General features: G+C 40.4%; 1 protein-coding gene across 1 annotated transcript; it reads right to left on the bottom strand.

Moving 5' to 3' along the window:
* Positions 1 to 2,130: 2,130 nt before the first annotated feature.
* On the bottom strand, positions 2,131 to 5,986 carry LOC113407467 (regulator of G-protein signaling 2-like). The gene is made up of 5 exons (XM_026656029.2): positions 5,794 to 5,986; positions 4,360 to 4,461; positions 4,188 to 4,249; positions 3,089 to 3,255; positions 2,131 to 2,496 (listed from the first exon to the last, which is right to left on the bottom strand). Exons 1-5 carry the CDS (start codon positions 5,898 to 5,900, stop codon positions 2,302 to 2,304), a joined length of 633 nt encoding a protein of 210 aa, XP_026511814.1. The 5' UTR covers positions 5,901 to 5,986; the 3' UTR covers positions 2,131 to 2,301.
* Between the last annotated feature and the right edge of the window lie 7,364 nt (positions 5,987 to 13,350).

Raw genomic sequence — 13,350 nt, 5'->3', positions numbered from 1 at the left:
GTCCCATTGGGTAGATAGAAAGATTAACCTAAATAATCTATACAGAAGCCTCTGGAACCCCATAAAATTGGGTCCCTAATCCATGAACTATTGGAACTCGTTCACAAAACTTTTCTTAAACATTACATGAATTATATTGTCTCATACTATAGAATTAGAATTTATAATCCCTATTCCATGATGAGATATCTTTGAGCTATAATGTATCTTAATTAAAATGATCTTTAGATAGGTTTCTTCCTCAAAAAGCATTTTATCAAAAAATCTTTTTTTTTTTTAAATCATTGTTTTTATCCACCCTGGGGTACACTCAACTGTTGTCAGAACAGAGTTAGCAATGCTTAGCTGTGGTGCTTGTCTAGTGAAGAAAGACCCTTATCAGAGGCATAATGTAAGGCTTTGTCTACACTGGAATTTCGTCAGCAAAACTTTTTGTTGTTCAGGGGTGTTAAAAAAAACACCCCTCCCGAACGACAGAAGTTTTACCGACGAAAAGTGCCGGTGTGAACCTCGCTTTGTTGGTAGGAGCGCTCTCCTGCCGACAAAGCTGCTGCTGCTCGTTGGGGGGTGGAATTTTTTTGTCGACTCCACTGACTACTTTGTCAATACTAGAAAAAATTAGTACCCACCTGACAACAATCGTACAGCTGTATTGCTGCTAGCAACAATGTAAACACTGGCCTAGCCAAGGCTGACGTGTTTTTACCTCTGTCACTTAATCCTGCTCTGAGCAGGTTTTCATGATCTGGGGGTCATATCCCTTAGGTCTTGTCTGAAGTAGCAGACTTGCAGCTGTGCTGTTACTAAAATGCGGGTACTACTTTTTCAAGTGCAGACTCATCTGACCTGATGGAGGAATAATGCTGCTGCCTGTTTCTCCTCCAGCCCCAATAAGGAAAGGTGTGTGATCCATTTAAAAAAAATGGAAACAGACTGATTGCTCTTTTCTAACTGGCAAATCCACCTTTGAGATTTGTGGCCATGTCTAGCGATATATGTGCCTCATCTGTGGGGCTCATTGCCTAACAGTTGTTTCAACTAGGGCTGGTGGGAGGAGTATCATTTTCTCTTTTGCGTGCTTTATTTCTCCACTGATTTTTAAGCTTTCCTTGGTCTTGCAAACTTTGGGAGGCTTTTCTTTGCACTAATCAAGCTTGCATGCCTGCCTGCCTTTTTTTTGTTTTGGGGACACTGCCAGTTCTTATTCTAAGAGCTTTATGCTAGTCTTATTGAGTGCTAGGAGTTAAGTTCCCACTTGTAACAGAACAGTTGCTGTAGAATAGCACTCATTCCCAATCTGTTCTTCCCTGCCTATCTGTACATCACTGGATAGTGTCTTGTGTAGCTAGATTTTTTTTTTGAATATATGGAGTATAGGCAAGACAAGTTGTTATGAAGCAAAAAAATATATACTCAGAGAAATCTTGTATCAAAATAATTTATTATAAAAAAAAAATTCAAAGACCACTTCACTGAAGTTTTGCTGTCCTCAAGACAGGATTTGTGGCATTCCTGGCATAAATAGGAGTGTTCAACACCGCCTTAGTCTACATAACATAGTATTATACAGCTCCTGTTTGCTATGGGCCAGATTCTGCCCTTACTTTCACTGCATGCAACCCCACTGACAGAATTTGGCCCTGTATAGTGTAGTTAGCTACTCAGCATCTTCTGCTCCAAAGAGGTGTAATGTATCCCTCTTTATCTCTTTGAATTATACAGTGACAGTGTTTGGTGTCACATGGAAGACTGATGCATCTAGTTGCTGCTGGGAAATTTTTAGTTAGCTGAACCAGTATTAAGAAGTGAGTGAGTGATAACACACCACCAGTTATTTAGGGGAAAAAAATGCAATCAATTATTCAAAGCTGTCCAAATTCCCAGAAATGTTTGATTACACTGTGCTGCCTCAGAGCTTGTTTACTCTTAAAAGAGGCAGATCTTATCTGACCTACAGTATCAACGCTCTCAGTGTGACAAAAGGAGTCTGACAATATACAGTGCTATGATAATGCATGGAAATACCTTCTCTCTGCACTGTTCACTGATGGAAAATGCATCATCCCTGGACACTGGCCAGCAGCTTTCCTGGCTCCATCCCTAAGCTCCTAACATCACTGTTTACCACTCAACTGTAAACCAACTTAGGCTATATTTCTGTCCATTTCCCCCCCCACTACATCTGGGCAAACCTTCTGTACATTCAGGATTTCAGTTTTTCAGATTATGGAGCTGCTAGGACACATGGCCTTCTTCCTTAGCAGGTGAAATAGAATTCTCCACTTCACTTCCCTTCAGAGTTCATGTCCCTTGAGGCTCCCTGGTAATCTGTGACTTTTTACACAGTTCCTGATAGAATTCAGACTCCAAAAATCGTGGGTACGCGTTATTCTCCATCAAGCTGTAGACTCTCTTCTGTGCAGCACTGAAGCAAGTGCGTGTTGCTTCTTGGATATTCTGGGCAATCATGTTCTTGGTTTGAAAGTCTATGTTTATCTGAAATAGAATGTGGGAATGTGTTACTGAAAGTGTTCACCTCAAGCAAATACCACAGACAAGTTAGATAAAAGTGAGATTTCATTAACACTAAGGGCCTAATACTGCAGCCTTGAGGCAGACAAAGCTCCCAGTGAAGCTACTGAAGGCTTCCTCCTTCAGAAGGTTGCAAGATAAGATCCCTAGTTTTGTAATGAGGTACATTTTCTGTAATGTATTGCACTTCAGGGCAACTGAAAAGACTCAAATGATGACAATCATATTTCAATGCTGATGCTCTTTAAATACATTGTAGACTTTAGTGACTTTTGCTGATGTACCCAGGCTGAGGATCTGAGCCAGAATCTCTGTGAAAACACTGCTGGCCCAATTTTCCAACATGGGAAACCGGGATGAATAAATTATGGTATCACGGTAATATCTGGATGTTAATAATCAGCAGTCAGGGGCATAAATGCATTTTGGGCAACAAAATTTCAAAACATGGGCCCACGGTGGACCTGGGGGTGGGAATTTCAGAGACCCTTGAAGTGGTGCTTAAATTGAGTGCTCAGTACTAGCAGTGATGGTTTTTTAAAAAACAGCTTTTTACCTCTTTGGGAGCTTCTTTTTCAATGAAGTCATTGTAGATCTTTTTAGCCTTGGATATCAGCTTCTGAGGTGACTTGATTTTCTTGAAGTCCTCACAGGCCAGCCAGAAATCGATGTTCTCCTCGCAGAACTCTGATTTCAAAAAAGCTCGAAAAGCTGCAAGACCATCTGGGGAGCAAGAAAAGGGAGAAATGGATGAGCTGAAAATATTCCAGGAATCTTGCATTTAGCAATAGTCTTTCCCTACCAAAAATATATCTGTTCGCAGTGTTCATGTTTCTTTCAGATCTGTCAGGACACTTTCAATAATTGCCTATGTATATGTATATGAAGTATATATTTAGGCTTCCACAGTTTGCCAGACTTTCTTTTTAAATAACTGAAGCTATTTTTGAAGGAAAAGTGCAAAAAATGAAAACCACGTAAAATCAGCACACTTCCTTTAACATACGGCTAGGTTTACAAAAACAACAAAACAAAACAAAACAAAACAAAAAAACCAACAACTATAAAACAAAACTCCTCATTATACAGTTTCTCTCCAGATCTGAGTTCTAGTATGTTAACCTTTAGACTGGAGTAAATATTTACAACAGAGCTATAAATCGCTGGAAGACATTTGCAATGGAAAGAGTGACTCAAAGTTGATTATCAAATGCTGATAGAATATATATATATATATATATATATAGGTTCAGCAATTAAGTGGTTTTCTTTGCAGAGCGGCTGTAAAACCCACAGAGGATTCAACTCTCATTGACTCCATTGCAGGATCAAGCCCACAGTGGCTTAATGTGTATATTTCTAATAGCACTGGAACAAGGATTTGTCTTGGAGTGGATTCCTAAGTGCACAAAAATCTTTGATAAAGAACATACTTTTTATGAAGTGGGGCTTTGGGTTGTTTAAAATAGAAGTATCTGAGACCAGTATCAAGCTGCATGCATGAGGTTCAAAGGGCAATTTATAATCCTGATGTACATGGAAAACCATTGCTTATTCTTATCTGAAGTAGCCTTTTCTATTACAAAAACCTACAGCAAGACCATAACATGTTTATATTTTTACATTGATTTGTTACTCTTTTCAGATTGACTTACATTTATTAGCTAGAAGTTCATCAAAAGCTTCTGACCACAGCTGGGCTTCTTCAGGAGAAGGTCTATATAAAAGGACGGAGAACATTAGTTAGATTGCACAGCATATATTTCTGTTCCTTGCATGTTAAAATATTTGAGATTCATTTGAGTGAAATCTGTATATTTAAGTTACCTGAAGTAAGTATGTTGCTTTCCTTTTTTGTTGGACTTTGTTTTTGTAGAAGTGGAAGAGTTTTGCAGGAAATAGCTCAACCTTGTTTTCCAATCCTTAATGCTAGAAGAGAAAGAGGAAGAGGGGGGAAATACATTAAAATGAGTTAACTGAAACTATCCTTCCAGCTTTGCACATTTTGACCAGAGATGGGACTAATCCTGCAGTCTATAAAGAGAATGCAAAATTTCCCTTGAAGTTGATAGTAGTTTTGCTTGCTTAATAACTGTGGGTCAAGCCCCAAATCTTTCTCCATTTCAAAAAAATAGGACCCAATCTTTCTATTTCAGTCAACAGCAGTTTTTTCCACTGACTGGAACAAGACAGCCCACAGTGACTGGAAAGTGACTAATTGTAACTAAGGCATCTATGAATTTCATAACCAGAGGTGTGCTTCTGTATGTGAGGAACACAGCACACTGACCTCTGTTCTTCCCTAGGGGCCCACTACTGTTGTCTGTACTCAATGAAAGTTTTAGCTCAGTGACAACTATTGGGTGGGGGCCTCCTGGTGCTTAGATATTTAGAAGACCCTCTTCAATTGTGCATCAATATGGATTTGGAGATTTAATCTCTTCCTGCCTAATTTTTGGAAGAGCCAAAAACTGGATCTCCCCAATCTAAAAGAATATATTTTCAGTGTGGAAGATACTCTAGTTTAGGGCCACATGGTGAAATCTGTAGAACAGGTGAGATTAAACTCTGCAGGAGCTGCAGCACAAAATCATCTCCACTAGCCTCTATATGAAACTGGGAACTGCAGAATAATTTTGTCCCTTACATTTAAAATATCATGTCTTATCCAGACAGTGCAAACAGGATATTCATTATAAATATAACAATGGAAGATTTTCACGTTTTTTTGTTTTTGTTTTGCTTTGGCAAGGAGCAAACCCTGTAAAAAAGTTTAAGTGACAGAGCCATTTAAAGACACCAATCCAATGTAAAATTGCACAGCTTGCTACGTGAACAACGAATGGGGAGAAAATGTGCTTACATTTTCACCAGTCAAACATGAACTGAAATAAACCATTTCTGCACAAGATCTACATTCTTTCTGAGCTGCCACTGACAGTTACATTTCTCATCAAATGACCAGTTCAGCAAATACAGGATTTTTTGCACATCAGGGTTTTTGCAGTGGAGATATTTCTCCATTTTTAAAAACTCCTGATGACATCAAATACATAAATTAACTCACTCTTGCACTGCTCACATATGGCACCCAAAGTGATTTTTTAAAAAAGTCAACTCTGTCAAATAGATTAAGGAATAATATAAATAGTTTCTCTTTTTTCCCTACAGAGATGCAACCTCCCTAGTTTGAATCATTGTTCTGAAAGCAAAGGGTGGCTCTTTATATGAATTAGACCTGCTATAAATATATAAACTCACATAGTTCTCTTCATCTTTCCTTTCTTCTCCTCGTTTTGGCAGCTGCTGGGAGTTTTCTCCATTTGTCCACAGTTGTGCTGAAGAGCAAAGAAGATTGCACTTTGCATACTTCTTTTGTTTTATCCCAGGGTCTATCGCTGATCTGCCAGCCACTGCAGCAGCCTTTTCTTCAATCAGAAGTTGAACTTGAAGAGCGAGAAAGGCAGCCTCTCTTTATAGAAGGCAGTAGGGGAATGGGTTGGGTTTCGGTTACACCTCCTGAGCACGCTGATTTGCTTGTGGGGAAGCACACCAAAGCACACTCCCCTGTCACGTCCTTAAAAGGCTCTTACACTGAGTACAGTGCTGACGCAGTGTTCCCTTTTGCTTTATGCAGTCTTCTCTTGCAAAAAACCGGTCTGGTTCTTGCAACCGCCTGACTGCAGATTCCAGCAAGTTGGAGAGCTCTTTTTTTGGCTGTTGTGTGTGTATGCACAAAGCTTGAATGTCCTGCACATTTGAAGACAGAAGTGTAGGATCAATGACTTGGCTTATTATCCTACATGGAGAGAAAGGTAGTAATAGTGCAAGGGGGTCTAGCTGCTGTGCTTATAAAGTTACCCCCTTGGCCCCACCCCAGCCCGCAAAAGGAAAATATACTTTGAAAAGGGCTAAGCACATTAATACATTTCTATTACTGGATTAATAAGTTAACAACAATAGTGCTAACAAAATAAGATTTGCTACTGCACGTTCGGCAATCTGAAAGTAGTCGGGAATTGTCTCGCTAGTGTTCTACCATTCATTTTTAAAATGCCAGCTAAGCTAGGCAATGCCTCATATTTCTTATCAGTTTACCCTTGTGTCTGGTAAGGAGAAGATGTACCAGGATCGCTGCTGAACCATCTGTATTACTAACATTATCCCTTTGGGACTAAAAGGTTACAGTTCCTGTATTGCAAAAAGTTTTGCACTTGGAAATATTTGTACAACCTGTGCTTGTTCTTGTTCTAATATTTGCCAGAAAGGCTTTTAGGGGATCACAATGACTTGGCATAGGAAGGGGCTAATTCTCTCTAGTACCTGGTGAGGGTTAGGCAACAGGTTTATGTTCAGTTCTATACATTAGAAATTCATTTTTATAACAACCCATATGCTAAAACTGTTTTTGTTTTCCAAGAAGCCAATTCTTTTGACTGTGCACAGCCCATTAGAAAAAAAAGAGGAGGATTCTAAGGCCAGATTCAGATTCACTTAGAAAAGAAAGATATGGAAAGTTTGAGTGTACAATACATTGTAGATTTTATCTCCGTGATAACTTGAACTAATTTTCCCCCTTCATAAGCATTATGAACATATAGATGTAAGCCATGCCTGCAGGGTGTGGCATTCTGTCCCCCACTAGTGTTGACAAGGCCAACTAAAGATTGATGAGCCTGCTACAGCCTTGGCTCGCAGACCTGGGTCTTTTAGCAGCATGCGTTAGAGGGCCAGGCTCCGATATTAAGATCCAGAGGTCTCAGCTGCCACTAGAGTAGGACTGAGTGCCAAACCTAGCAGGCGTGTCTTCCATATGCTTTCATAACTCTGCCATTTGCCAATCAATTGTGCAAATTACTGCTGGTGCTTGCAGCTGTAATAGTTTATCCCTATGCCTCAACCTTTAGCTACAATTTCAGGATGCATGTGCTACCTCCCACAATATCTTAACCAGCAGAGGGTGTCCTGGTATAAACCAGTACCTTTTCTCCCTCTACCAACATAGAATACAGCTCAAATTGTAATGTTCCTGACCTATGATTATTGCAGCATGCCTCCTACCACCTTCAGTATCGTTTATTTCATCAGCCACTGTAATGCACAGATGGAGAATATAGTTCAGCATGCAGACAAGTAACTCACCTTACGTAAAAGCTTAATATTACAGCAAGAAAGTACAAGGAAACATTTTGTATAGCTTCCATCTTAAAAACAAAATAGCAGTATTTTTATTGTAACATATACCATTAGCACAATGCAATCTTAAATTAAACGCATGTTAGTTCTTCTATAATACAGTCTATATATTTCTATTTAAATCTATATAGTTAAGGTAGAGTTTTAGAGTCATTTTTAAAATATCTCTAATCCTATTTCCAGTTTGCATCATTTCTGCATCACTATTTATTCACCCCTCCCCCCCACGCTTAGAGATTCAACAGGTGATAAGACTCTTGCTTAACAGGCACTTCCATTTTTATAGTTAATTGGGAAAAAAAGCAATAAAGCAGTTCACAATAAAAAGAAGATAAAATGCATGATTCATGCTGAGACTTTCCATATACACCTCTACCCTGAAATAACGCGACCCGATATAATACGGGTCTGCATATAGCGCGGTAACCCCGGAGCGCCGGCAGCGGGGCTCGGGTGGCGATTTAAAGGGCTAGGGGCTCCCCGTGGCCGGAGCCCCGGGCTCTTTAAATCACTGCTGGAGCCCTGCCGCCGCTACCCCGATATAACGGGGTTTCACCTATAACGCGGTAGGGATTTTTGGCTCCCGAGGACCGTGTTATATTGGGGTAGAGGTGTACCAACTAGAGCCAACTGTACTGTTTGGCAGATGCCTGGGAATATCTCAGCTGTTCCCTGCAAGCCTGTTCTATGGTTGTCAATAGTGTATTTTCATGGGTTGAGCAAACATCAGAAGATTCATAGGTTTGATTTGGATAAGACCCCAAATTGTAGATGCTTAACCAAAGCTTATCTTAATTAATTAAGATGTTGGTGTTCAGTGAGAGAGACGAAACTTCTCACATGGACTACTGTACTTTGACCCTTGGAATAGGTTCTAACTGGGGTAAGGCCTAGGGCAGTTTCAAATCAAACAGGTTTGCCCATCCCTAATCCCCAGTGGACTGTGTTGTCACCTGTAAGAGTTTCACATATGCTGGTGAGGCACGAGTACTTCAGAATTTTGCAAGCTTCTCAACCACTGTTGGCAAGCTACCATCAGCGTCATTTGCAGGATTCACAGGGATACTGACCTTTGACTCTAATGTGAGGATGAAAATGTTTGGAGTCCAGTCAGCTCAGCACAGCTCTGTAAATCAAACAGGCTGTGTCTACGCTGCACTTTGGCAATCTCCCATTGACTCAGCCTCACTCCTTGGAATAGTCACGTAAACAAGGCACTGACACTGATATCCACCATGTCATCTAATCCTGCTCAGAACAGCTTTGGATAATACTGGTAGAAATGTCAGCAGCCTGGTGTACCTTGTTTGCATTAGTGCACCCACATTGTTACAACTGGCATGACTCCACCTGTGGTAATGCAGTAACGAGAGATTCCCATAAAAATCTAGTGTAGATAAGGCCCAAATCAGATTATGAGCTACAGGATACAAAAGCCATTCAGAGCAGCTTGGTAAAGTTTAGGAAACTTACTGCAAGGAAAATAAAATAGGGATAACTGAAAAAGCACTTATTAAATAAAAGTATTAAAGAGTTAGAAGAAAAATTGAATTTATTTTTCTGCATATTCCAGTACCAGCCACATACCTTTTGACAGCTTTGATTTATGTGCATTCTGCAATTGGAGTAGGAGTTGTGAGGAATTCTAGGTTCAGTTATATTTACACTTATTTTGGGGAACTCAACTTTTGATCTAACTGATCACCATGAAATAAATCAGTTTGGCTCAGATCAGTCTCTGCTGGGCATTGTTCCTCAGAGAAACATCTCGTACAGTTCAGCACAATGCAAGCTACAGTTCAAAGAACAGAAGCTAAAATGAGTTCTATATCCAAATGCTTTGGAGATATATACATAGAGGGAGAAAAAGTACTAGTTTCCACCAGGACACCCTCTGCTGGTTAACATATTGCTAGCAAACTCTTTTATTGTAACATGTAAAACATCCTAAATCTGGCTTCTCAAGTAAGAGGTTCGGAGAAAGAATATTATTTATCTCTGTGCTCAGTGAACAGACTATTTTAGTGGCACCAACTCTTGTTGTTAGAAACTATTCTCTTTCCCTGATTTCTAGCTTTCCTAGGCTGGGGTGGCAAAATAGCACAGTAGTCTTACATTTCTGTGGAATCTGAATGCATCTCCAAAGATGAAACACATACCAGTTACAAAGGTGAAAATGAGTTGTCATCTTAACCTTGACCTACTTCTTCTCTTACCAGACATTAGTCTAATCTGAAAACCACCAGATAATTAATTGGTTATTGATTGGCAGAGAAGTCCTGGACTGGAGCTGAATACCAGCGGTCAGCTGCATTGATGTAGCACAGTGTGGAAACTTGCTGTGTGCGCTATTTCTGGTCTTCAAGTCTGCACGGTTAGTCACTATTTTTCTGTTAAATCTCTCCAAAATGTCAGCATGTTATGGGCCACAGTCTATGCTCAGTTACACAGGGGCAACTCCTCTTGACTTCTGTGGGAATTGGATTTTGGTGACTCTAGGAGTTTCATTTGTGTAATTGAGAAAAATCATTTGTCCCAGTTAGTTCTAATTCACCACTGGTGAATGCTGACACAACACCTTTCAAATCCACGAAGAAGTGGCGGTTTAGGCCAACTGCAAATGTAACTCCAAATCTTTTTCTCCACATGTTTCTCTAGACTTCAGTGTATTTGTATGAATTTTAGTCCATTATTAAGGGGGGTCAAGAAAAGAGGCAGGTGATAGAATGTCTTAGTCTTGAACCTGCACCCCACTGAAGTCAGTAGGAGTTTGGCCATTGACTTAAACGAGAGCTGGATCAGGCCCTTAATGAGTTTACCTTTCACCCATGGAGATCAAAATTTTTGCTATTGTCACTCTCAGTGGCAGGTTCTGCCCTCTTTGCACCAATGGAATTCCCAGGCTAGACCCACTGAAGAGTGCAGTATATGCAATACAGATCCATGCGACAAATTAGAGAGGAGAATTTTTCCTTTGGCTCTGTAGCATGTGGAAATGACTGTGGTAGCCTTATTCCTGACCCTAGTGGATGTTTGTTCCCATTACAAAACTCCCCCACAATTGACAGTCTGTTGAAGAGAAATACAGGAAATGATGAAGGTGTTACAGGTAGGGTGACCAGACAGCAAGTGTGAAAAATCGGGACCGGGGTGGGGGGTAATAGGAGCCTATATAAGAAAAAGACCCCAAAATCGGGACTGTCCCTATAAAATCGGAACATCTGGTCACCCTAGTTACAGGTCAGGACTGAAGCTTATTGGCAGATTTGTGTGAGGAAAATGGCACTGCTCTCACCACAGCCTATGTGTAGGTCTAGCCAGAGCTAAAAATCTCCTCTTTTCACAACACTAAATCCACACAATTCTATTCCTTTAAAGAGAGCAATGTCTGTGTTTGGGAGTGGAAATTATTATAGAAGCAAAATAGTTATGGATGAGTAGATATAAATTAGTTCTGAATCAGGGAAGACTCCCTCCTACTCTGCAAACTAATGCACTGGTAAATAGCTGCATGTGGGCATCAGTTCCTCTTACTGTGCTCTAAGCATCTTTCCTCTTCTGCTAGCTAAATCCTGCCTCTTTCTTTCCCTTACCCTTCCGTCACTGGATGACTGAAGATTCTGACTCTTCCCCCCTATGCTTCTGCCTTTGAATTGTTTGTGTTTTATTCAGTTGCTATTGTAAGAGCCTTAGGAAAGAAAACTCTCTAAACTGACTTTAAAAAAAATAAAATTCTAATCATTAATCTATCAATGACTCTGTAGCTTAAATAAATATTAGCCCCAGAATTAGGCGGCTAGTGTGATGTGCCAAAGAGTATGGGACAAAGGGGAAAAGCTAGTTCTGGCAGGCTTGGCTTTACATATTTAATTTTATCCCAGTGCATTTTTGTATGTTTTATGGTTTATTTGGAGTTTGGTTGTGTTCTGCTTTTGGAAAGTAACATAAGAATGGCCATACTTGGTCAGACCAAGGGTCCATCTAGCCTAGTATCCTGTCTTCCGATTGTGGCCAATACCAGGCGCCCCAGAGAGAATGAACAGACCAGGTAATCATCAAGTGATCCATCCCCTGTCGCCCATTTCCAGCTTCTGGCAAACAGAGGCTAGGGATACCATCCCTGCCCATCCGGTTAATAGCCATTGATGGACCTATCCTCCATGAATTTATCTAGTTCTTTTTTTAACCCTGTTATAGTCTTGGCCTTCACAACATCCTCTGGCAAAGAGTTCCACAGGTTGACTGTGTGTTGTGTGAAAAAATACTTCCTTTTGTTTGCTTTAAACCTGTTGCCTATTAATGTCATTTGGTGACCCCCAATTCTTGTGTTATGAGAAGGAGTAAATAAAACTTCTTTATTTACTTTCTCTACAGCAGTCCTGATTTTATAGATCTTTATCATATCCCCCCTTAGTCATCTCTTTTTCAAGCTGAAAAGTCCCAATCTTATTAATCTCTCCTCATATGGAAGCTGTTACATACTCCTAATCATTTTTGTTGCTCTTTTCTGAACCTTTTCCAATTCCAATATATCTTTTTTGAGATAAGGCAACCATATCTGCACGCAGTATTCAAGATGTGGGCATACCATGGATTTATATAGAGGCAGTATGATATTTTCTGTTTGATTATCTATCCCTTTCTTAATGATTCCCAACATTCTGTTAGCTTTTTTGACTGCCGCTGCACATTGAGTGGATGTTTTCTGAGAACTAGCCACAATGACTCCAAGATATCTCTCTTGAGTGGTAACAGCTAATCTAGACCCCATCCTTTTATATGTATAGTTGGGATTATGTTTTCCAATATGCATTACTTTCCATTTATCAACATTGAATTTCATCTGCATTTTGTTACCCAGTTTTGGGAGATCCCTTTGTAGCTTTTCGCAGTCTACTTTGGACTTAACTATCTTGAGTAATTTTGTATCATCTGCAAATTTTGCCACCCTACTGTGTACCCCTTTTTCCAGATAATTTATGAATATGTCCCAGTACAGACCCCAGGGGGACACCACTTTACCTCTCTCCATTCTGAAAAATAACAATTTATTCCTTCCCTTTGTTTCCTATCTTTTAACCAGTTACCGATCCATGAGATGTAAATGCGTTTTTTATGTTGAGGGAGAAATTATGAGTGGTATAGCCTGGGGTAAAGCGAGTCCCCTGACCTAAAAGGGCATGGAGCCCAAAATTCAAGGCAGGAGGGAGAGCTGAAGGCTTCTGAGAGACCAAGGACTCTGTCCAGAGGGCCAAGAGTCTGTCTAGTTATCTCGTGGTGCTCTTCGTTCCCCACCAGAGATCTGAAATCCTTTGCAGAGCAGACTCTGTGTAACCTGACCAGCAGTGGTGGAGTAGATTCTGCCGGTCTGGACTGGCAGCAGCATACACTTGATGTTACAGGACAGGACTGGACTGGACCAGAAGTGATGGAGTGGACTTGACTCTGCAGGACCAGAGGCAGTGAAGCAGGACCTAGTGTAGCAGGGATTGCTGGATTGAAGTGGACAATTAGGGAGAGTCACCCACTAGCATTCACCCTGATCACCCCTAGACCCAGCTGGTCTCATAATTGAGCTTTAGGTGGGTGGGTATTGAGATTTTGGCCCTCTACCCATGGGGC

Source organism: Terrapene carolina, unplaced genomic scaffold, assembly GCF_002925995.2.
Source record: "Terrapene carolina triunguis isolate 2854851 unplaced genomic scaffold, T_m_triunguis-2.0 Scaffold211, whole genome shotgun sequence".
Taxonomy (NCBI): Eukaryota; Metazoa; Chordata; order Testudines; family Emydidae; genus Terrapene; species Terrapene triunguis.
The sequence above is the reverse complement of the archived record's forward strand: the minus strand, read 5'-3'. Positions and strand labels throughout refer to the sequence as shown.

Bases quoted from the DNA above. Each gene is read 5' to 3' on its own strand.
- LOC113407467 (XM_026656029.2), bottom strand. From the start codon at position 5,900: ATGCAAAGTGCAATCTTCTTTGCTCTTCAGCACAACTGTGGACAAATG. The intron at 4,462-5,793 runs GTGAGTTTATAT...TTTCTCTTCTAG, and splicing joins GGAAAGATGAAGAGAACTAT to CATTAAGGATTGGAAAACAA. The intron at 4,250-4,359 runs GTAACTTAAATA...CCTTTTATATAG, and splicing joins AAGCAACATACTTACTTCAG to ACCTTCTCCTGAAGAAGCCC.